General features: G+C 38.0%; 1 protein-coding gene across 2 annotated transcripts in view; it reads right to left on the bottom strand.

Moving 5' to 3' along the window:
• cabp1b (calcium binding protein 1b) overlaps positions 1 to 26,232 on the bottom strand; it is a 34,205-nt gene continuing 7,973 nt past the window's right edge. The window contains exons 1-8 of one of the 2 annotated variants that reach the window (XM_055207775.2): positions 19,452 to 19,834; positions 8,625 to 8,783; positions 7,721 to 7,751; positions 7,014 to 7,157; positions 3,956 to 4,065; positions 3,360 to 3,434; positions 3,195 to 3,267; positions 2 to 1,047 (exon numbers count right to left, since the gene is read on the bottom strand). In XM_055207775.2, coding sequence (XP_055063750.1) covers positions 1,022 to 1,047; positions 3,195 to 3,267; positions 3,360 to 3,434; positions 3,956 to 4,065; positions 7,014 to 7,157; positions 7,721 to 7,751; positions 8,625 to 8,783; positions 19,452 to 19,598 — 765 coding nt within the window. In that variant the 5' untranslated portion in view covers positions 19,599 to 19,834 and the 3' untranslated portion in view covers positions 2 to 1,021. Of the gene's footprint in view, positions 1,048 to 3,194; positions 3,268 to 3,359; positions 3,435 to 3,955; positions 4,066 to 7,013; positions 7,158 to 7,720; positions 7,752 to 8,624; positions 8,784 to 19,451; positions 19,835 to 26,232 lie in introns of those variants that run through there. The other variant, XM_055207774.2, reaches the window with a different exon arrangement.

Genomic DNA, 26,232 nt, shown 5'->3' on the forward strand with positions numbered 1-26,232 from the left:
ATAAAAGCAAGAAGTTTTTCAGTTAGACAACACCGTTTTTAATGAAATCTGCAATGTACAAAAAGTTGTTTTGGCATGCACAAAATAACTCAGGTTAGACAAATTTAAATTCACACAAAAGGATAATAACAAAAAAAACTTTTTCTCTCTCTCTCTTACACACACACGCACACTCAAAGAGAAATAAAAAATATGCTCATTTGACTTTTAACTAACTCAGCATTTTAAATAAAGCACATGACAAAACTACACAATACCAAAAGTATGCAAGTATGCTACTTGTCTCAACTCGAGTGTGTTAACTTTTTGCATCAGTACTAGCTTTCATGCAGGACAGTGTGCAAACAAGGGCAATTAAATACTCTTAATAAATATTCATTTTTATGGCAAGAGTCTCCCTTAAAATATGTCCACACGTATTTAATTGTACGGCAGTGCATAGGTCCGATATATTGTACAATATATAGCATATGATCAATAGCAAAGTTTTTCCAGCATTTCCCAGTTATAACTTTCATTGTGCATTAATATATAAAATAAAATCTTTGTGAGAAATAATTTTATATTTCATAGACCACTATAAAACAGCCAGAGTCTCGTAAAGGGAAACTATACACTCTCACAATGATATTTTACAATTGTTAAATACGAAAGAGCAATGTTATTGCAATATCTGTATCACTCTACTTTCATTAAGTAGATGTGACTAAGAGAGAATAAAAAACATAAACTGGATATATTGATGTCGATCAATCAGTGTTTTGACTGCAAGCCAAATGTTGCTATTTAAGCACTGATATTAGGTCAGTTTTGCATAAGACCCCATTGCGAGTATTCTGCTAACTGTGCTATTCAAATATATCAGAGATCACAGCATCCGTGAGTTATCCCATTCCTGCTGTTGAGGTCAAAGTTCATATTCCAGAAGTTCCTCTTGTGAAGCTTCTTTTGTTTCTCTCCTCCATCCTATATTTTTTTCAGAAGGCAGGAAGTCCAGTTTTTGCTCTCCGTCCACATTTGTCTAGCGAGACATCATTCGCACAAATTCTAAGATAAGAAAGGTCAAATGTTGTTTTAGCTGGTTTGGCTTCAGACCACATATACTACATCTGACATTGTATCAGATTTGTGTATTTCTACTTGATTAGTTTTGTTCATGGTTTCTAAGGATCAGACATTTGACACAACATGTCCATATTGCCTAAGGCCTAATTTGGCAAGGTTCTTTGTGGCTAACATTACTCTACATTTAACTATGCATGGCATCAACCATGCAACATGACGTAACATGTCGACGAGTGCCACTGCTTTTTAACTTTAGAAAAAAATACATGTACTGTTGACCTCAGTAGAGTCAAAGTTAGCATGAGCTCAAAATACAGCAAGAGGACGTTTGACTGTCACACCCACAGCCATCACAGTGTTCCCCGGGAATAATCGAGGGAGCTATTTTTGTCCTTCCCGTTTTATGCTCTTTTTTGTGCATGGTTAATCTCAGAGGTGAAATAATCTTTTGGTTAAGAGATAATCTGGTTGACAGCTCTTTTACCGTCATAGTGATGAGATTCAATAACAGCTGAACTGTGCAATGAAGCGGCACAAAGCTCTTGTGCTGAAGCAACACACAGGGATGTACAAGGATCAAAATAAATCTCAAAATGAGAGTTTGGAGTTTCTTGCACCATAATCGTTTTTTCTCAGATCATTTAGTCTTATTCACACGAATAATAATGTTATTGCTGCGGTCGAGGAGTGGATGTATTTTCGGGTGTAGTAGATGTTTCCATTCCTAAAAATTATTAAGTGTTAGACTTTACGGCTAATCACATATTCTAGCATACATTATCTGTACACATTGTAAAAACAAAAATGGTGTAAGATAAATAATTTAAAAATATTTTTTGTTACTGTTCCTTTAAGAATAGGCTTTATGCCCAGCTGCACCACTTCCCGAACTTCAGCCAGCTCCCCGCTCCCTGTCCGTCACCACCGGACAAACGTATTAATCCAGGTGTGCCTGACCTCGGTAGTCACAACAACAATAATCAGACACACCTGGATTAATCAGTTTGTCCAATAATGGCAGACAGGAAACAAGGAGCTGGCTGAAGTTCAGGAAGTAGTGCAGCTGGGCATAAAGCCTATTATCATTTTATTTAGTCTAATCTTGATTTATTTTGTCATCTATCAGGCTAAATTTCCTGAATATGTATGTACTGCAAAAAAAAAATATTTTCAAGAAAAAAATTCTTAGTATTTTTGTCTTGTTTTTAGTAAAAATATCTAAATATTCTTAAATTAAGATGTTTTTTCTTGATGAGCAAAACGACCCAAGAAAATAAGTTTAGTTTTTAGACCAAAAATATAAAATTTAAGTGATTTTGTGCATAAAAAAAGCCAAAAAATCTGCCAATGGGGTAAGCAAAAAAATCTTGAACATTTTTCTGAAACACTAAATTCAACAAAAATTTGCTTACCGCATTGGCAGATATTTTTTCTTGTTTTATGCACAAAATCACCCATATTTGATATTTTTGGTCCAAAAACTAGACCTACCTTCTTGGGTCGTTCTGCTCATCAAGAAAAAGCATCTTAATTAAAGAATTTTTACTGAAAACAAGACAAAAATACTTATAAAAGTTTTTCTTAAAAATCACTTTTTGCAGTGTGTGAATGCACCGGTTGACTAAAGGGCATTTTGAATACTACTTTATGTCTATGTTGTGCCATTTTTATTCCAAATGAGTAGGCTGTCTCCTTAAAGTACTTTTTAGATGATACATAAATACATGTGATTACTAAATAATATCAAAAATATTGGATGTAACAAGACTGAGCACTCCTATTTGTATAAATAGGGACATGCGTTGCTCAAAATGGCCGATCTGGCGATTGAAGTCTTGCCTTACAGTTTAAAGAACCAAGATGTTTGAGCGCAATTTGAGCTTAAAACACAAAAGTTATGTATGTTGTTTAATTTAAATTTTATATTGTGATTTTAGAGATACTGGTGCGACTTCTCTAGAGGGACTTAAATAATATCTAATCCAGCCTTGATGACTTTGGACCAGTCATAATGGCGTTTCCCCCCAGATGGCATGAATTGATTCATTACATGCTTGTTTACCCACCACTACAGTGACAGCAAATTAGCATTACTAATGAGAGCCAAATCAACACACGTGGTGGCTCACCTTCAAAGTCAACATGTCCGTCTCCATTCAAATCAATGTCTCGTAGAATTTCCTCTAAATCTCTGTGGCCCACCTGCAGGTGAAAGAATCAATAGGAGGATGAAAGAAATACTTGATGACATCAACAAAGCTTTCAGATGCCCACTGCATAGTCAGTAACATCACCTGCTGCCCAAGCAGTTTCTTCATGGCCTCCCTTAGTTCTGCTGTGCTGATCTGGCCGTCTCCGTTGGTGTCAAACTGAGAGTCAGTGAGTAAAATAATTGTGTTAGCAGAGGTTTCAAGCAGGACTTGTATGATTATCGTTGGCTGTATTTATAGTAAACTGAACTTTGAGCATCTTTTGCCACTTTTCCTGCTTCAGTGTATAGGGCATTGTTGGTATGAATCACGTGAAAGGACCTTAATTGTGTAGCTATTGGATTTAATGCATGTTGCTGCCATAATAATGGGACATTTTCATAATTTTTTCATGATTTTTCTTGTTTTGTGAATGTTGACTAATGACTTATTTACAGTATTCATTAGATCAGTGTTTCCCAATCCTGGTCATCGAGGACCCCCTCCCAGTATGTTTTAGATGTCTTCTTATTTAACACACCTGATTTAACTTATCAGCTTGTTGGGAAGACATGTTCACTATTTTGGAAGGAGGCTGATAAGTTGAATCAGGTGTTTTAAAACTAAAACTTTCTGGTATGGGGTCCTCGAGGACCAGGATTGGGAAGCACTGCAGTAGAGCATGACTTGGCATCCCTCACCTCTTTGAATGCGTCTCTCAGCTCTTTCACTCCGATCATATCTGCCGTCTCAGCCAAAAGTTTGGGTCCCATCAGCTCCACAAAGTCTTCAAAGTCCACATGTCCTCCCACTGTAAGGTATAAGACATTAGTCTTTGTCCAATATTAAATGTGCTCTCAGTTTGTGACACCACCCAGACAAATTTGAATGATAAAAAACCCAAATAAATAAAATAAGTTATCAAAATCTTTGAAAAACAGTCAGGACTGTCTGTTCTCAAATGCTGGGATATGATTGCTGTCGCCGCTGAAACCACGCCCACTCGCAGGAAGCTGCCGTCTCTCTCAACTTTCAAATACCGCCGCAACCTGAATAGATGCTCACGATTGTGTTATTGTGGCTAAAACGGTGCCCTGCCCAAATAATCCTGAACACAGAAATGTGGAAAAAAATCCACAATTCAGTACTACATAGTTCATGCCTTTGCAACGTGTTTCAGAAATACATCTCTCACATTTATGATGTATTTTGAAACAATTCTCTGAAATGACTTTACATGGACTTTAAAGTTACTTTTAGTTACTTTAGTTTTGTGATATAAAATTAGCAAAAAAAGTTCATTGTATAGGACTACTCCACAAAAATTGTTGACTTCCTTTGAATCCATGATAGTTGCGTAAAAAATAAATAAATCATTTGTTCAAATTAAATTAAAGGGGCAATAAGTAGGATTTACCCCATCTAGTGGTGAAATTGTATTTTGCATTCAAACGACAGTGGTCTCTAGCGCCTCGCCTTTCCAAATGTACTGTATGTTGTAACTATGGTAGTCGTTATGTAATCGCTGATCTCCTTGTCGGTTGCAGCTGGTTCACATGTTCTGAATGAAAAGGCGTTCTGGAAACGCGTTGGTACACTGTAAAAAAAATCCGTAGAAATTACAATGATATTGCAGCTGGGTTGCCGGTAATTTACCGTAGATTTACATTTATGTTATTTACTGGCAAGAATTTGTTCAAAGTTAAATAAATTTCCAACATCAACAAGTATTTATCTTTACAGAATAAAACCATACAATAACAGCCTCATGCAAAGCATTCTGGGAACCAGAAGTCATCATCAACCTTTTTCTGTTTTTTTGCTTCAGATTTTGTTTACCATAATGTCTTGCTTGATACTGTTTCTAGTTTTACTCTATAAAGACAAAGACCTGCAAATGTTTAATGTTCATTTAACTTTGAACAAAATGTTGCCAGTTAAAAACATAAATTTAAATCTACGGTAAATTACCGGCAACCCAGCTGCAATTTCTACGGAATTTTTTTACAGTGTATATAATTGATTTCTGAGTTTGTTATACACTGTCAGAAAAAATAGTCCAATCTGTAACTGTTTACAGATTACAATTTAAAAAGGTCTTTATATTTGCATGTAGATCATAGACTGTAAAACATTATGGACCTAGTGCCTGTCACCCATAGGTTTGTGAAGAGCTTTTTTTGAAGCCAATAGTAGGTGGTGCCTGCCATCGTGGCCGATTGTCACCACGCATCACTCTCAGATAACGAAAAAGTGTTAAGAGGCAGGACGTGGCTAAAGCTGAGATGGCTGGTTGCTAAAACCACACCAACCTAGCTCGACTGTATGACAGCAGAGGCAGTTCACCCGTCACTCAAGTGGCCACGCCCCTAATTATGCAGAACTTTAAGGCTTAATATAATTTAATCAGATGAGTTATAAAAAAATTCACCTCCCTCAGTTGTCATGAAAGGCAAAATTAGCTATATAGACCAAAATCACTTTTTGACTATGGTTGGTATTTCCTTCTGTAAAGTTGGGCATTTTAACATGGGGGTCTATGGAAATTGACTCCCTTTTGGAGCCAGACTCCAATGAATTACAGTTTAAGTCACTTCCGTATTGGGTTTATCAGAGAGATCGTAAGGTTGCCCCTCGATTTAGATACAGATGTATATGGTACCTTTTGGTACCTTTGAGGTACTAATATGGTAAAAATATGTACTTCTGGGGAAATAATATGAACTCTTTAGGTACAAAGGTATACTTTTTAAAAGGGTACCACCTCAGCCACAGCTAGGGTCCATTTTGGACCATTTTTTTAGACAGTCTACTGTAATATTCATAACCATGCATAAAAATTTTGGGGTAAAAGAGTCAATATTTAATAATACTCTGACAAATTCTGGGGGGTTTTGGGTAAAATAGTGTAAACCCAATTGCGATATTTAAATTAACCTATTGTTTCAACCCGGATGGCCGGGTCAAATATGGACATTTCTTACACTGTAAAAAAATTCTGTAGAAATTACAATGTTATTGCAGCTGGGTTGCCAGTAATTTACCAAGTTAAATCAATTTTAAATATTAACAAGTCTTTATCTTTACAGAATAAAACTATACAATAACAGCCTCATGCAAAGCATTATGGGAACCAGAAATCATCATTAACCTTTTTCTGTTTTTTTTTGCTTCAGATTTTGTGGCCCAGAATTTTGCTTGATGCTGTTTTTTTAGTTTTACTCTGCACTGTAAAAAAATTCCGTAGAAATTACAGCTGGGTTGCCGGTAACTTACCGTAGATTTAAATGTATGTTTTTACTGGCAACATTTTGTATAAAGTTAAATGAACATTAAACATTTACAAGTCTTTGTCTTTACAGAGTAAAACAGCATCAAGCAAAACATTCTGGGAAACAAAATCTGAAGCAAAAAAAAATTTCTGGTTCCCAGAATGCTTTGCATGAGGCTGTTATTGTATAGTTTTATTCAATAAAGATAAAATTTATTTAACTTTGAACAAACTCTTGCCAGTAAATAACATAAATTTAAATCTACAGTAAATTACCGGCAACCCAGCTGCAATAACATTGTAATTTCTACAGATTTTTTTTACAGTGTAACGTTGAGTCTCATCGAGTCATTTCCTATGTAGACTAAAATCATTCACTTCCATTTTTGATAAATGTGTAGATAGTACCAAGTTTGGAAAGCGTCATAATCTGACTTTAAAGATGTTGAAATCATAGACTTCTCACAGAAGCATTGGTTGTTGCTCACAATTCATATTTATCTGTTGGCTCAGTTCAATGAGTTCCATCTCGGTAGGCATGTATCCCATAGTTCTCATGCAGTTCCCCAGGTCCTTGCAGCCAATAAAGCCATCTTTGTCTTTATCAAACTCTTTGAAGGCTTCTCGTAACTCTGTGAAGATGAAAAGCAAGATAGGATGAGAGAGGAAGAGTGGAGAAAATGAAAAGATTTTTTCACAAAACTGTTTCACACGTGGACTCTGCTTTGAGTACTTACAAAGCACAACAATGTTCTCTGAATGACTAACCAAATGTCATTTTAACCTCTTCAACATTAAATGAGAGCTCTTCACATTAAAACGTAACAATTGACGCATTATATTGGAGTTCGCAGCTGCGTTTCATAACAGGATGTTGCAAAATGAAAGGAACGAAAACACGACCGCAAAGGTTATGGTTTTGAATCCCAGGGGAACACACATACTGATAAAATGTATGGATTGAATGTACTGCAAGTCACTTTGGATAAAATTGTCTGACAAATGCATAAATGCAATATTAATCTAATCACTAATTGTATTTATAAAGCATAGCAAAGTGGAAGAGATCATCTTTATTTTTTACGTCCTAAATGTAATTCAATTACAGGTCTGATGGTGTGTAAAAATAGCTTAAATGGAAAGATAATAGCAGTGATAAAGCTTTAGTCTATCCACCTTATTTAACAATACTTACCATCCATTTCCTCTGGTCTCAGCTCTCTGTTCTGCAAAAATAAAAAAACAAAATAAACAAAAACAAGTAACACAAATGTCCAACTATGTTGTGTATTTTGTTGATGTCTTTAGAGTTTGTTTTCCTCCACCCACGAGCACAGTCAATGAATTCAATGCACCACTTTGACCATAAGAAAGGAAGCAAGCTGTTACAACATTAGCAATACAATGACTCATGTAAACCCATACACTTAATTTGTCTCTAAAGGATGTAGATGTAATTAAATTTGATCTTCTCATTTCAATTAAGTCATTAGGAGCAGCACACACAAAGTGAGGATTGATCTCTCAGAACCAGCTCAACCTGTTTCTTTCATCCCAGAATTCCCCAAACATCCCTAAACGCGAGTGTGCTTTTCCGAACAATCTCCTGCGGAAGAATTCGGTCACGTGATCCTGAGCCAAACCTCCCTGCTGAGGCTTATAAATGCAGATTCACGCAATTGTGTACCAACCCAAATCACGTAGCGCTGTGCGCTTTATGACTAACAATGTCTGCATTTCAATAGAACAGTCTTGTTTAAATTGAACAGACCTGCTCAAGGTTAAAATTAATTTGGATTTGTACTATAAAGACCATACTGTCAGGTCCCCAGCTGTCAATGGGGTGGTACTCTTTTAAAAGCATCCTGTTGCATGTAAAGAGTGCATATTAGTACCTCATACACTGTAAAAAATATTTGTTTGTTCAACTTAAAAAGTAAGTTACCTGGTTGCCCTAAAATTCTTAAAAATATTAGTTAAATAATTTTTTTTATATTTTTAAGTTGTATTAACTCAATTTTGAAATGTCCTCATACGAGACGTTTGTAGGATCATACGTGTTTACATGCATACATGTGCGTGTGTCCAGACTTACGTACAGCCTGACGGCTCTCAGCGAAGCCCTTGCGGAGAAAGATGCACGCAGGCCCGAGAACATTGTGCATGTAAGTGGAGTTCTGTGCCAAAGCCGCCAGGGTCTCTCCAGATGTGACCCTCTCATCACATGACTGCACTGCTTTGTAGCTCCGCTTGCGGTCCTGAACGCGGCCACCGTGTTCCCACAGCGGTCATGGTTGGAGAGGGAGCATGGGGTAAAGACAATTAGAAACCGAACGGATCGTCCGTCCAACATGCAGTATTGGTTGGGATTTGTGTCTAGTCAGTCCAACAGTCAGGGCAAATGGTTGGTTCAAAACTCATCGAAACCTGAACGATCTTAAGTAAAGTCGTGTTATAGTCACGCAAAATTGATACATTTATTCCTGTCCATGGCATGAAATTCAGCTTTTTTACGTGCCTTGGGCATTTAGTTTTGCTGAGTCGGTCTGAATCAGATAATGTGAAAGTATTACAACTCCACATGATCATCAAAAGATGCACTGAAACCTCACAAACAGCTGATAGTAGTTTGTACAGTACAGTCCGATATTTCACAGGGAGCCAATGAAGCTTTTTCAAAACTGGTGTAATATGCTCCCTTTTCTTAGTACCAGTAAGGAGCCTCGCTGCAGCGTTTTGAACCAGCTGAAATTTTGAAATAAGAGATTGACTGATGCCTATATATAAAGCATTACAGTAATCCAAGCATGAGGAAATGAATGCGTGAATCACTGTTTCCAGATCAGGAACAGACAAAAAAGATTTAAATTTCGCAATAGCCCTTAACTGAAAAAAAAACATTTTTAACCACATTTTTAATCTGATGGTCAAACATAAGTGCAGAGTCAAAAATTACACCTAAATATCTTATTTTAGGCTGAACATATGTTTCCCATATACCTAGAAAATCGGTTAAACCATTGTCGTCCTTCTTCATCCCAAACACCATGACTTCCGACTTGCTTGCATTTAACTGCAGGCAGTTTTGCTCTAACCAACTAGTCACCTCCTTTAAACAAGCAACCACGGATAAATTAGGGCTTGATCCTCCAGCTCCAATCGGTAAGTAAATCTGAATGTCGTTGGCACATAGGTGATAAAATATACCATATTTCTTAAAAATTTGGCCTAGAGGCAACAAAAATAGAGAAAAAAGAATAGGACCCAGAATTGAACCCTGAGGTACTCCACAATCAAGAGAAACTGACCCGGAGGAAAAATTCCCAACCCTGACACAAATTGGACGCCCCCTTAAATATGAGGAAAACCATTTTAAACCGTCCCTCTCAGCCCCACAACATGTTGCAAACGAATGATAAGAATAGCATGATCAATTAAATCAAAAGCTGCACTAAGATCCAACATAATTAGAGCCCCACAATTACCTGAATCTGCAATAAGTAATAGATCATTTGAGACTCACAGTAAAGCTGATTCAGTATACTGTGTCCTGCCCGAAAACCAGACTGAAAGACATCTAACACCTCGTTTCTAGCCAAAAAAGAGCTTAACTGAGATAAAACTACCTTTTCCAAAATTTGAGAGATACAAGGCAGCTTTGAAATGGGCCGATAATTTGTCAAATCCAACAGGTTGAGAGTGGGCTTTTTAAGAAGGGGCTAAATAACCGCCCGCTTAAAACTTAATGGAAAGATGCCTGTATAAAGACTGCAATTAACAATGGCAGTAATACAAGGCTTAGTGTAATCAAATGTCGCAGCCAACAAATCAGAAGGCAAAACGTCCCAACTAGCGGCTGGGCGATTTAACTTACCAATAATAAGACTAATTGAAACCAAATCAAACTTATCAAACGTGCTGACATTTTTTAAAATATCTCCTGACAAGCCATTCCGGTCCTGAAAACCAGATCTAATTGAGTTTACTTTATCTAAAAAGACATTTAAAAACTTCTCACAACACTCAGTGGATGGTGGTATTGAGACAGTATTTGGGTTTAAAAACCCATTAATTGATTAATACAAAATATTTGGTGATTTCGAATGTTGTGATATAATTTTGGGAAAAAATGCTGATTTAGCATCTTTTACACCCTTCTGATATCCCACACGTGAATCACGTAAAATCTGTTGAGAGATCATAAGTTTATCTTTTTTCCAAACCCGTTCTGCTCGTCTACACTGCTGTCTAAGAGTCCGAGTTTGTTCATTTAACCACGGCTGATGATTAACTTTACTATGCTTGATCTTATATGGAGCAACAGTATCTAAAACTCCAGAACACACAGAATTAAAAGCAGTAAGTAACTCGTCTGGATCTGCCGTAGTAGCTACAGACTCGGGCCATGATTCAATAGAAGAAGTGATTGTGTGATTGGGTGACTGCGTGATTGTACGGGAGTGTATATTAGAAAGCTGATGCTCCATTAGGTAATTAGGTAATATACTGTCGACCCTTTGTCTCTTTCACTTCTCTTATTTTTTTCTCTTTCTGTTTTTGACTTCTAGATTTTTGAGGCATTTTCACTTCCTTGTCAGTCAAGTTGATATTCTGTCGGCGCTGAAGTCAAGCTGTGTTGCCTGGATTATACAATTTGGGTGGACTGAACCATTTTATGATAATTGAGAGGGGGGGAAAGGGGCCCACGGACTTTGTGTTTCCTAAACAAATAAATACATTTTTTGATACCATGAAACAGCACATAGAATAATTTAAAGTTAATCATTTTTACTATTAAATATTTTTAGCACCACAATTTTGGGGGCTTCTCTGGGGCTCCTCTTACTCGTGGGCCCCGAGAATCGTCATTGTTTACCCCCCTTTACAGCGCCCCTGTATCTATACAATATTTCTACATTTAAAGTAAAATAATGAATGATGTAAATCCATTGTTATTTCATGGTAACTTTTTTTTACTCATGTTAGCATATAAAACCTTGTTGAAAGTGTTATTCATCCTGTTCCTCTTATATTTTCATGGTAAGATGCTACTGTACATTCATCTTCGAATAGCAAAATTTCACCATTAAGACGATGATCATTTGACAGTATCATGACTAACAAAGGATGTGGATCCAGGACTACATGTCCTACTTCGGAATCTCGGCGTGCCAGATTTTCCATTCTATTCTCTCTTCCCACGCAGCAACTGACAGAACATTTAAGATAAGATATCACACAAACTGAATAATTCATTCGATTTTACACTCGCGGCGCGCTGCCGCGGTGTCATCGCGTTTGATTGCTGCCGTAAAAGAACGCTGAGCTTTAAATGTCTTAGGAAGCAAATCCAAGTGGTTCTCTCCCTACGGATTCATCCCTGTCGTATTTGTACAAATGAAACTCGTCGATCATCAGGATGTACGGAAGATAGGAGAAATGATACGACAGCAGATCTTCCAGTAACCAATGACGGGAATTGTGCTTTTAGGACGAGAACAAAAACCAGTCGGCCAGCACAATATAATGACCAATTAGCCAATGGAGGTGAAGGGGATACACAACAACACACAGACACACACATATACACGCACACACAATAATTAAAGACAGACCCATGGGTTAATTAAAGTAGGGAACGACGTCATCTCATGAGTCTAAATAAAGAAACATCTCAACTCTCTTGACGCTTGCTTGAAAACGATTTGGAAAGGTTATGAAACTACAAACCAACCATAAACATTTATATTCGTTATAGTCTGAGATTCACATTTTATTTCAATTTCTTTTACATTGATCAATGTTCATGAACAATGGTTGCATCTGAAATTGCCTACTTCTATACAATATATACAAAAATCAGTATGCGAGGTGAGAAGTATTCAGAATTCATAGTATTTATTACATGGCATATATTGAGGGGTGAAAACCAGAGGGGCGTACGTGACATTTCAGGAAGGCATTGGATTAAAAAAAAATACCATGGTTTGATCTGACTTAGTGCATTAATATCAATCTTTTATAATTCCAACTTGATTAAGAAGCACATTATATCTCCATTTCACCCAAAATGTCACTTACACCTTTCTTGTTCTTACCCCTCGATATCACAGTACTACTGTCAAGAGTTTTAAGTGTGACATGATGGACACTTAAGGGGGAGGGGGGTTAATGCTGTTAAATGCATTCTGACCTATACCCTTTTTACACAGACATTCCGGAAAATACACGGAAAATGCAACCTGGATTTTACCGGGATCGTTCGATTTTTTTTTGTTCATTCACACTGCCAATGTTTTACCGGCATCTGCAAGGTCCCGGAAAGACACGTGACCTGTCAAGAGTTTTAAGTGTCATGCATTTAAAACCCCCGTTTTGAGGAAATTCAAAGGCTGGATCCTTTGAAGGACGCGTGCTCCGAAGGTGAAAACTCGATCTTTGAAGACCGCTGTTAAGTCCACGAAGATAATTAAAATCAGACGCTCTAGCCTACTGTACGCACCCACCCATTACTGACTTATTAAAATGAATTTGGAACCAGAAAAATATATCTTTAATTTGACAAAATATGACACGTTCATGTAGATTAAACTAACCAACAGTATATATAATTAATCAGCTTTAGAAATATTAGCAAAAAGAATAATTAATACATTACAGTGTTTCCCACAGGATTTTGAGAGACTGTGGTGGTGATGACGTCACACGCTAATTAGCATATATGTGACGTCATCATGTCGTGTTTGCGTTTGATCTAGTGTTGGCACCTAAAATATGTGTCACTTCTACTCTTTGATCTATATCTGTATTTGATCTGTATTATAAATCAAATTATATTTTAAGTCAAATTAAGCTTTTTTAAATAGTGAAATAAAAATGTAAATGGGAATCATGAAAATTCTATTTGTGGGGGCCAGTGTTAATTCTGTGGTGGGCCACCACAAATAAATCAATGTATAGGAAACACTGCATTAACATAACTTATAATACTAAAAAAGTGACAAGAAACTTTTTGCTGCTAAATACACATTTTTATTTAACAAAGGTTTAAACATTTAATTTTAAAATATCCAGCCGTTATATTCAGTCATTACAGGCGTGCAATGAATCTCGGGATAGCCAAAGGCTCTGTCCCAAATGGCGCACTTCATGGGGTCTTTCGCTCTCGTGGCCATAATTTGCGCATGCTCGCTTGGTCTACAAGTCCGTAGGGTGTCCCATCTGTCATTTTTACGCTCCGAAGTGTGCTCATCAGCGCTCGCTTTGAAGCCTTGATGCGGTCTTCGGCAAAGCCCGCACTGCAGCAGGCTTTGCGCGCTTTACCAACCCAGAAGTCCTTGCGAAAGAGTAATCAGACCAATCAGACGATGGAAGGGAGAAGTTCACACTGACGGGCAACTTCTCTTCGTATTTCCGGCGTGACACTCGAGTCTGTCCCAAAATATAACTCCGGTGCACCCACATGCACTCGCATCAAGGGTCCCTAAAGTCTGCACGACATGATGTCATCAAAGTGTCGACTCTAAAGAGGACCACAAGTCCGGAGTGTGCCATTTAGGATAGGGCGTAGGTTGTGAAGCATCCGTTTGTTCTATCCTTCACAGCCCGGAGAAAAAAGGGCACATTTTGAGGACCGCCTTACTAGGCTTCAGTCGAGCTGCTGTGATGCAATCGATCTCAGAATGCAGCCTTCGAATTGGGACAGAGCTAGTGTTAGGATTGGATTCTTCATGCTAAACATAAGCAAAGTGTCATAAAAGCAGTTAGACGTATGACGAAATATTTCTGTGACGAATGCACTTCGCCAGGGTTCGTACAGGTTTCGGAAAGTTTTTTTTGAACATGAAAGATTCATATGTAACAATCTTGCTTTATATATTTTATGGCCAATTTCAGTGCAGGAAGTACAGCGGAAGTCCTTATATGGGCGCTTTACACAGAATAGCTTGTGAGGGTTTGTGAGTTTGTGAGGGAAATTTAAGCTGGTTTAGCTTCTTAAAGAACACAGCATTATGGAAACAAAGGATGTAGTTTGTTTATCCGGGGTGGTTGGGGAGTTGTGTGTGTGTTTGTTTAATGCAGGTGTTTGTTGGGGCGGTCCTAGTCTCAGCCTCAGACGTCACGCCCACAGACTGTTGGCTAAACGTCTGATGTTTTTCGTACACTTTTCTGGAAACCCTGTGAGAATGTCAAAGTCGTCTTTGATTGGTTGAAATAAACCGGATTTCCAGGAGACGCGAGTGGCGCGATTAGTTTCGGTCCTGGAAAACAAAGCTCTGACGTTCCATTAAGGAAGAGAATCAGTCGTGTTCACGTGGATAATAATGAGCAGTTATCATGATCAGCTAAACATTGGGTTCTCAAAAATATGCAAAGTTCGCAGCATAGACTCTCTAAAAGACGTCCAAGAGTTTTGCTTGAGGCAGTTAGTGGAGTCAAAAAGTTTGGTTCTCCTGAATTGCGTGTATGTGTTTAAAAGTGGAGAAATGTGCTTCAAACAGACGTTTAACGGGAGCGTCTCATTGGTGTGGCTGTTGATAAAGTGCACACCGTTGTTCTATGGCAGTGTTTCTCAAACTTTTTCAGCCCAAGGACCACTTTATATTCCAATTTTTTCTGAGGACCACCTAACAGAATAACACTCTAACACGCCCCCAAAAAAACTACAAAAATGTTCCCCTTAATGTCCAAAATCACTGAAATTACAGGGATTTTACACATGAAACAAAAACTAGTACATTACAAAACAAATAGATTTGTTGACACTTGATCTTTTCTTTTGACTCCTCTTTGGTTTAGCCACCGATCCATATTTACGTTATTAAAACAGAATGGCACGAACTGATATCACAGTTTCGCAAGTGCATAAAAAATCTACTTAAATAAGTGCCGATTTTGTATAAACACTTGCCTAGTTTAGGTCATCTTTTGGCGGACCACTGGGGGGGTTTGTCGGACCACTAGTGGTCTGCGGACCACACTTTAAGAATTACTGTTCTATGGTGAGTAATGTTGTTTATTCAGATGCTATTCTAGTTATTTCAATAACTGACTTGTTGCCAGCCGGCTCGTTATTGTGGGGAGTCCGAAACGTGACGATAGACGAAACAAACTGTGATTGGTTGTTTGACATGTCGGTCAAACAGCTCGTGGGCGGGCTTTGTCCAGAAAAAGCAACGAAAAACACCAGACCTTCAGTACCGCGAGACTAGGGCGGGTCGTGAGTCGCAGACGGTAAGTAAAACTGAATCAAAGGTCTGTGTTTTGTTGGCAATCAGCGCGTAAGTGGATATAATGTAAATGACATAAACATGTAGGGAATCATAAGTTATCCAGAGATAGTGGGATAATAATTAGTGTGTGTTGCTTGCCCGTGACTTGCTCTGCCCACGGTACGCCTCGAAGGGGTCGGGTTTATTCAGAAAGAATCGCTAAAACTGATCTGTCCCTTATACATCTGATAAAACTAAAGACTCTTTGTATATATGAAAGATGTAATACTATAGGTTCTCAATATTAATATGAGATAATCAGAAACAGCTTGTGTTATGGGAGCTTCAACTATCCCGTGAGGCCACATGAGCTGAGGAGCCGCCAAAAAGTGAACAGAAGAAAAATACTGCAAAACCAGGCAGCTAGAAATATACCAAGAAATATGTATCTCGAGATTTAATTGTATTTGTTAAAAAGGCATATGTGATGTATTCATACTGCACCCACACATATTATACATACGTATACTGTTCTTCATTTATTTTAGTATGTACTGTTTTAGTATGCAATTTGGGACACAGTGAATGAGTGTTCTTCATTATTTTCTCATTGTCCCTATACAAGATGAATGTTTATGAGAGATGAATGCAAATATTTGACAAGTTAGTAACTCAACCTACTAAATTTTTCTGTGTTGAATATCATATTTCTCTCTGTAATACATCAGATTATGAAAGTAAAATGGGTTACAAACGCTGCAAAGATTTCATGTTGGCTTGTCTCGTATTATCAAAGCATCCAACCCTCATGGCTTGTTCTCCATTATATCTCCACTTTTCCCTATCTTCCGTTCATCCTATCCTGTCTTACCACATGCCAGCAAAGTAATCTGTATCCAGCTGGTATTAGAGATTGAGGACACGAGCAAATACTATCAATGGCTGTCTAATTTGGCTTTATGAGCAGGAGATCATTAAATGCAAAGTCTGATCTTCCATCGTGGTACAGTTGGCCAAACCAGTGCATTCTTAAACCCGCTCGTATGGTGCATGCATATATTTATCTGAGTGCAAACACGTGCGGTGCATCTGCCCTCTATTTACACATGACCTTCACGCTCCATCTGTTGCCAGGGTTGCCAACTCGTACATTCTTCCAAAGAAACCTGTGCCATTGTGCACACCAGCAGAGAAGCAGGTGCCCAGTGTCTGACATTTCTAATTATAACTCATCTTTATGCATTCATGTATGAAATGCACTTTATTTAAAAATAAAGGTGTAAAAAGGGTTCTTTGGAGTGTTGCCATTGAAGAACCATTTACCTTTGTAAAGTCTGCAAGATCTTTAACCACTACAAAAATCTTTTTGTGCAGGTTCTGTGAATGTTAAAGGTTCTTTATGGTACCATACACTCTTAAAGGTGCAGTATGTAATTTTTAAAAGGATCTCTTGACAGAAATGCAAAATAATATACAAAACTATATTATCAGGGGTGGTTAAAGACCTTTTATAACGAACACTTATGTTTTTATTACCTTAGAATGAGCCATTTTTATCTACATACCGAGGGTCCCCTTACATGGAAGTCGCCATTTTGTGCCGCCATGTTTCTACAGAAGCCCTTAATGGACAAACTTTTTTACGAAGCTGTCTCCGAAGAACGGCTACCGTAGCTTCTCTATGCGTTTTAAAAGCGAGAGTTGAGCAGTTAATTGAGCCATTGGTTGCAATTCCCAACCTTATCACTAGGTTCCACTAAAATTTACACACTGCACCTTTAAAGGGACACTACACTTTTTTGAAAATATGCTCATTTTTTAGCTCTCCTAGGGTTAAACATTTGATTATTACCATTTTGGAATCCATTCAGCTGATCTCCGGGTCTGGCGCTAGCCCTTTAAGCATAGCTTAGCATAATCCATTGAATCTGATTAGACCATTTGCATCGCACTAAAAATTAACCAAAGAGTTTCGATATTAGAAAATCACAACTTTTAATTTTGCATCGGTCTTAGTACACGATGTAACTATAGAAGAGTCTTAAATACGAACAATATCAAAACTCTTTGGTTATTTTTTAACGCAATGCTAATGGTCTAATCAGATTCAATGGATTGTGCTAAGCTATGCTAAAAGTGCTAGCGCCAGACCCGGAGATCAGCTGAATTAATTCCAAAACGGTAAGAATCAAATAAGCATTTTCAAAAAAAGTGGAATGTCCCTTTAAAAAAAGGTGTTTCACAATGCCATAGAAGAAACGTTTCTGTCTAAATGGTTCTTTAAAGCACCTTTAACATCTGAGGAACCTTTCTGGTGCACAAAATGTTCTGTAAGGTGGGAGAAAAGGTTTTTCAAATTATAAAAATGTATAAGATATGGTTTATTAAAAAACTTTGACCAAATGGTTCTTTGAGGAACCAAAAAAAGGCATCGCAGTGAAGAACCTTTTAAGCACCTCTTATTCTTAATTTTAAGAATGTACATCCCATGACTTATATAGACAACTTTGAGAAGTTTTGGGAGACCGCGATCTAAAGACTTAACTTACTACAGCTTGCAACTTTTTTGCTGCGTAATCTGATTTTAAGGTGGTTCTAATGCTTGTAATGCAGCATGAGCTTGCATATCATTAAACATATCATGAATTTGCTAACAGGTCCAGCAATACTTTCAAGGTCTAAGCAGAGCAACCAATGCCCAAAATTCCAAGATACCTTCCCAAAAGATTGCGACTTTCTAGACTTATTCTGGATTTTCACCAACTGCGAAGCGGCTGCAGATCGGCTCCGATCTCCGCCGTCCACCAATTCCCACCAGTTCCAAATTTGTTGCAGAGCGACTTCGTGCTGAAGTGACGAGGACCCATGAGGTCTCGCAAATTCGCGTGATGATCGCGCGATATCTAGTTCTGTCTCCGCCCATTATGACGTTAAATTATGACGTTTTGCTGGACCAGCCCAGATCATGACACAAGATCTCGCGAATTCAGGTATGATCACGCGATATAGTCATGGCTCCGCCCTGCGGAGCTGTCCGGCATCCGTCAAAAATAGAAGCTCTGTGTATTTGTTCCGGAGGGCTGCGGATGGCCGGAGCTGTGACGGATTCGGAACGCAGTCAGTGGAAATACACACATTGAACTGAATGGAAACCGTTTGACTCCGCCGCCGTTCCGCAGTCGGTGGAAATCCAGCGTTAAAGGGATAGTTTACCCAAAAATGAAAATTCTGTGATCATTTCTGGTTACTGATTATGAGCCTCATTCACTTTTATAGTAGGAATAAAGAATACTATGGAAGTGAATGGGGCTCATGAATGGGTTTGGTTACAAACATTCCTCCAAATATCTTCCTTCATGTTGATCAGAAAAAATACATTTATACAGGTTTGTAAATTATGACCAAATTTAAATTTTTGGGTGAACTATCCCTTTAAGTATTTAACATGTCATTAAAGTTTCTTAGTTTAGGTGTTTTCTAACAAATATCACACTAATATAAAGTGATATTATATAAAATATAAACCACAATTGTCAGTCAGTCCGGAGTCTATTCCCTAAAATGATCATGATTATAGCACCGCACCAAAGTATGCTTAATATACTTCAAATGATTATGAATTTTAGTCAAACTCATCTCAGTCCAAGTCTGGGTCCACACATGCATGCACTAACAGGGTTATTAAGTTTACAGCTAGCAAAAAGCGTATCTTACCTTCTTAGAGAAATTCTTGAGTGGCGATTTAACACAGTTGCCCATAATAAAGTCCCTTGTGCTAAATTTGCGACTGTAAAAGTCAGAGCGGCCGCATGCACGTGTGTGTAGCGCTGCATGCGTGTGTGTGCATCCACATGTCTCCATGCATGGATTACAGCTGGTGAGATGAGGTCTGCAGGCTTATCTTCTAGGAAAGATGGATGGGTTTGGGGGAGAAAGTAGATGATCCAGGGGTGATGATGCAGGAAGTCAAGGTGACATGCGGGGAGGAGAGAAAGAAAAAGTGGAAAGAGGGATTCGAATATAGAGGCATGTGAAGGGCTGCTGGAAGAGAAAAGCCAAGATTGCTGGTTCACTTGCTTTCTCTCTCTCCCCTCCCTTTATTTCCCCCCATCCCTCCCAATTCACTCTCGTTTTACTCATTACCTCTCTCTCTCTCTCTCTCTCTTTCTCTCTCAGCTGCTCAGTTTTCAAACCGTCCATCCAAACAAGGCAAAAACAGACAAAGAGGCTCGTGCAGACGAGCATATCACCTTCCCTCGAGCAAGATGCTAGAGACATTAATCCGCACACGCATGCCGGAGCGTGTGCGCACACAGTCGACTGCACACATACGGTTGTGGGGCTGTTGAGCTAAAAATATCACATGTACACACACACATGCTTGGTTTACATTCATGTCGACTAGATACTGTATGATGGGCAGTGTTGAAATCAAGATGGCTAAAGCACTAAAGGTGCCTGTGCAAAGGTTTGGATCCCCTAGGGATGCCAAATCACAACTCAATGTCCGGTCACTGCAGGATGTACGGGGAAAACAAGAAGGCCTTGCCAGAATTCACCTGCTGAGCTGACACTCGTCCACAGTGTCTGATTTGAAATCAACACCATTATTTTCACTTTGTTTTGTTACTGGAAAGAAAAATTACTTTAATAACTTATATGTTAAATGTTACCCTTGACCATGAAACCAGTCATAATAAGTCACACGGGTATTTGTAGCAATAGCCAACAATACATTGTATGGGTCAAAATTTTATTTTAATTGCCAAAAGTCATGCTCCATGAAGATATTTTGTAAATTACTCATTGTAAATATATAAAAATGTATTTATCATTAGTAATATGTGTTGCTATTGACTTCATTTGTACAACTTTAAAGATGATTTCTCAATATTTCGATTTTTTTTTTGCACCCTCAGATTCCGGATTATAAAATCTGAAAAATATTGTGCTATCCTAACAAACCATACATCAATGCAAAGCTTATTTATTCAGCTTTCTGATGATGCATACATATTAATTTCAAAACAATTCTCTTATGGTTTTGTGGTCCAGGGTCACATATGTTTCTATTGTACACTAATAAGACTTCATGAAAAATTTTGCTTTTATTTCTGTCTGTGAAATCCAGGCAAAAGTCTCATAATCTAATTTTAAAATTTGGAGAATCAAAGTTTAAACTGCAACGGAAATAGGTTCGACCACCAGGAAACACACATACATAAAATGTATACCTTGAATTCACCTGAAGTCATCTCGGATAAAAGAGTCTGACAAATGTGTAAATGTTAAAGCCGTGAAAGAGCAACATTCTGAGACTAAATTTACGGAAACTTTCTATGGGAACTTAATCTGGGGAATTTTGGAAATATTCCAAATTGGAAACTTAAAAGGAATGTATGGGAATTTAGAGGAATTTACGGGAATTGTTTGTCATTAGCAGACATGCATGCATGCATACAAATTTTGAAGAATCCTATGTAGGCTCATCAAGCCGTAGATTTTGTTTATCAAAAATCCTTCAGAAATCATTATAATATTAATGATTTCTGAAGGATTTTTGATCAAATAAAGGCTTGATGACCATGAGAGACTTTTTCAAAAATAGTAATGTGTCTAAATTTTTGGGTGGTACAATAATTAAACTGGTTAGCATAATGTAAGAATAGCATCACAGCTTGAGCTACTACATAATAGCTAACCTCGTAAATTCTCAATAAAATAGTGCTAGCTTACATTTAGATATCTGATTTACTGGCTTCAAGAAATTATCTGTGCATGTTATGGAAGAATGCAAGTACATGAAGGGGGTGTGGCCTCAATGGCCCTTCAGTAATGTGCAGGGTAGAAATTCAACTGAAATGCATTAAATCTTGTTTTAGGCTATGTCCACACGAAGCCGGTGCATTCCCTATCCGATAATTTTTTTCCCTTGCTCTAAAAAAGTAATCTGTAAACACAAAACCACTGAAACCAACTGAAAGCGGTGTAGTATATATGCCGGACCAGTATGGGGCGCTGTAATTCTTCTGCCACAGATATACACTATACACGGAGAAGAAGACTTTGAGCATGTGCATAACCAACGGTGTTGTCCATTATCGCTTGTTGGTCACCACAATTGCATAGAAGCAATAGATTTTGCTGTAATAAAGCTAGTAGGCTTTAGTAGCTTCTGTAGCACGAACCCGTTATTTTTGTTGCTGTTACGTGTGACGCTTCCGACACGTGATGTGATGACGTTTTCGCTTCACAAAATATACGGATTGGCTGATACAGACGAAACCGCAAGGGTGTCCGTTTCAGATTTATCCACTTTAGGACCCGGTTTCAAAAAATAGCGGATTCAGTCTCCCAAAAAGCCGGATCCGTGTGGATGAAACGCCAATACGATAACAAATTTATACGTATACAGTGATACGCGTCTCCGTGTGGACAGCCCCTTAAACAAAATCATACTGCAAGATTTTTTTTAACTACATTTAAGTTCCCTGTTATAGGCAACTCTGGAATTTTTTCGAATTCCTAGTTTATCCCCATTAATTCCCATATATTCCTGTTAAATTCTATACATTCCCGTTAAATCCCAAAAAAAGTTTGCAGCCTTGAAATTCCTGGAATTTTGCAACTCTAGTTATCAAACATTTAACTTTCCTTTCATAATTCTCTGCTGATATTTTTGGGATACTTATGCATGCTCTCTCTCTCTCTCTCTCTCTCTCTCTCTCTCTCTCTCTCTGTTGGTGACAATGATTCACCCCAATGAAGTCGTCCTCTGCACCGGAGGCTCATTGTGAACTTCAGAACACATCAGAAATCAGAACGAGGCGCCGTCCTATTTCATAATATCAACAAGCACTACTAGCACACATGCGCATATCACACACGCTCACATGTGGCCGTGCATGCTCATACAGGCTGCACTGTAGCGGTGTGATGCAAACACATACCTTTTAACCATTCATGCATGAATATGCACAAATCACCTGTGCAAGATTTTGGTTATCTTTCCATTACTGTCATGCCTACCGACTGTTCTGGGTTAAATAAACAGCTAGGTGTCTGTGGTTCATCAGAACCCGTTTATCTTGTCTAACAGTATCAGTATGTTTATGATATGTCATTGAGCATATTTTTCATTTAGCATGGCTGCGCACATTGAGGTGTTGATCTGAGTGATCTGAGAATCTTTAGGTTGTGACAGTTTCCATGTCATCTTGATAACTTACACTATTATTGTATTACTGAATTAAAGTCGTCTCCATCCTGTCAACAACAAGCTTTCTTCCAAGCTCCGCCCTCGGGACTTTAAGCCAAGCTGAAGGCGTAATATTATTGACATTACGAGAACTGATACCAAGTATTGTGCCAGATTCTTTATTTATGTGGTTTATACAGTACAGGGCCTAAGGCTGTTATTACAGACTATGATCTCAATGTGTTTCTGTAGCTCAGTTGGTCATTGCAAGCCACACAAAACTTTGGGTTTAATTCTCAGGAAACACATATGCTTGCTTTGGAAGCATCTGCCAGGTGCATAAATGTAAATGTAAAAATGTAAGAAGTTACAGATAAACAGTTGCTAACCACATGACCTCATTAGATTGCATGGGTGGATTCAGTTCATTTTTAATTACATTTTATGTATAAACACATGCATCGGTTACATGAATGTGAGTAAATCTAACGACTGATCTATTTTTGGGTTTACTATTTATTCCACTTCTAAAGCACATGAAATGCATTTTCTTATCCACTTGGTAGACGATTATAAGTGACTTACAAGGCATGCATTATATCAGCATGTATACTGTATTTTCTGGAAATGCATTTCACACAAAACGGATCATTCTTACACCAGCGTTAATATAAACTTCTTATTTTTAATGAAGATGTCAGGTCAGAGATAATCCTGTTGGACACGGCCACAGGCGACCAGTTAAAGGAAGAGCATGAACATGTAGAGATGTTCACATTCGTTTCAATTGCACCGCAGTTATTTGAGCTTTCAACATCTTTTATAATGTTCCTATAGCGACGCCAAGGTCATGGGCTTGATTCGCCGGAAACACATAATTGATCAAACGTATAGGGCCTGTATGGAACTGCAAATACCTTTGGATAAAAGTGTCTGCTAAATGTAAATGCACACACTGTTTGATAACTATAATGAAAATAAATGTGTTATGAACCCTGCTGAAATAATAAATGGAAACTATCACAGAAATTTTACTGGTTTCCATTAAAATACCAATAGGAACCATTAGCTTTTACCCTTTAAATTCCTTTTTGTAGTCTGTTTTGGGACATATTCCAGTAGGATTTAATGCACCCACCACATTACATCCAATAGAATTTCTGTGATGGTTTCTTTGTTTTTTTAGCAGGGAACAACATGAGGGTAAGTAAATGATGACTAAATTTAAATTTTTGGGTCAAATATCCCTTGAACCAACCAACAAAATCACTTAATAATGTTTTAGCTAGTGGTGAGATATTAAAAAAAGCACAGAAGTTTCTTGGGAGATTCTAATACAAGCCAAAGATTTAAATAAAATATAAACTAAATTTCTTAATGTAATTTGAAATATTGAACAGGTTCTTCACTTTAACACATATTACATGTATTTCCTGACATTTCCCTTAAAATATTCATTCGCCGCCTTGCATAAAAAATAAAGTAACTCTTTGGAAGTGTTGTTCTTTTCCCCGTGTGCACCTTTCACTTCTCTCTGGTTTCACTTTGGCTTTCTCTCCGCTCGACCCTTCACACTCACCTGCTGTTCCTGCTCGCCTCAGGTAGCAGCAGGCGTCTCCGGTAGCACTGTGTTTTGTTTCTAAATACACACGGACACGTCCCGCTAAAGTCAATCAAAAATGACCCTGTTTACTTCCTTAAAGGTGCATTGTGTAACTTTTAGGAGGATCTCTTGACAGAAATGCAATATAATGTACATAACTATATTATCAGTGGTGACCTTATATAATGAACTGCATTGTTTTTATTACCTTATATGTGCCGTTTTATCTATCTAAATACAATGCGGGTCCCCTTACATGAAAGTTGCCGTCATGTTTGTACAGTAGCCCTAAACGAACAAACAGAGCGCATTTCATCTCTACATTATGTTTGTCCTGTGGGGTCTATCGTATGCGTTTTGAAATTGAGGGGTGATGTGGTTCTGGCTAGAGGGGATACAGCTATGGCAAAATCTTACGAGGTGTTAGGTTAAGTTTGGGAAAAGGATTAGGAGGATGAAAAACGCGATTCTGGCTAGATAGTATAAAGGTACGGCCTTAATCCTGTGAAATGATGGGTTTAGGATTAGGGATAGGATTTGGATGAGCAATAGTGCTCATTCAGCGAGATTTGGCTGTAGCTGTATACCTTCTAGGCACAACCGTGAGCTGTGGCCTGAGCTGTTTGTTGCCATTCATAATCTTAAAGGAATAGTCTACTCATTTTCAATATTAAAATATGTTATTACCTTAACTAAGAATTGTTGATACATCCCTCTATCATCTGTGTGCGTGCACGTAAGCGCTGGAGCGCGCTGCGACGCTTCGATAGCATTTAGCTTAGCCCCATTCATTCAATTGTACCATTTAGAGATAAAGTTAGAAGTGACCAAACACATCAACGTTTTTCCTATTTAAGACGAGTAGTTATACGAGCAAGTTTGGTGGTACAAAATAAAAACGTAGCGCTTTTCTAAGCGGATTTAAAAGAGGAACTATATTTTATGGCGTAATAGCACTTTTGGGAGTACTTCGACTCTCCCGAAAAGTACGCTCCCCTTCTCACTCTCATAATGGGAGAGGGAGGGTGTTACTGCGCCGAGTCGAAGTACTCCCAAAAGTGCTATTACGCCATAAAATATAGTTCCTCTTTTAAATCCGCTTAGAAAAGCGCTACGTTTTATTTTGTACCTCCAAACTTGCTCGTATAACTACTCGTCTTAAATAGGAAAAACGTTGATGTGTTTGGTCACTTCTAACTTTATCTCTAAATGGTACAATTGAATGAATGGGGCTAAGCTAAATGCTATCGAAGCGTCGCAGCGCGCTCCAGCGCTTACGTGCACGCACACAGATGATAGAGGGATGTATCAACAATTCTTAGTTAAGGTAATAAAATATTTTAATATTGAAAATGAGTAGACTATTCCTTTAATATATCTATTATTGTAATTTTATTCATTAGGCCTATATGACCCAGTCTGTAAAGTAATTTTTTGTGATTTATTGTTTTCTAATCATCCTACATAGAACATTTTGTGCTTATATAACCTTGATGGTTTTTTTAATATTGTCTGAGTAAGACCATGTCAATGAAGCGATCAATCACTGAGCAATAACATTTTCCCAGATCTGCCGAGAAAGGAATTTCAAGGTTCTGTCTTCCTCTCCTTTCCACCGACTGCGAAAGGCTTCAAAATCCTGCATTTCCTCTCCCCAGCAATCCACGGGCGAATAAAAAAAACCCATTTGCTTC

This window comes from Misgurnus anguillicaudatus, chromosome 12 (assembly GCF_027580225.2).
Source record: "Misgurnus anguillicaudatus chromosome 12, ASM2758022v2, whole genome shotgun sequence".
NCBI classification, from domain to species: domain Eukaryota; kingdom Metazoa; phylum Chordata; class Actinopteri; order Cypriniformes; family Cobitidae; genus Misgurnus; species Misgurnus anguillicaudatus.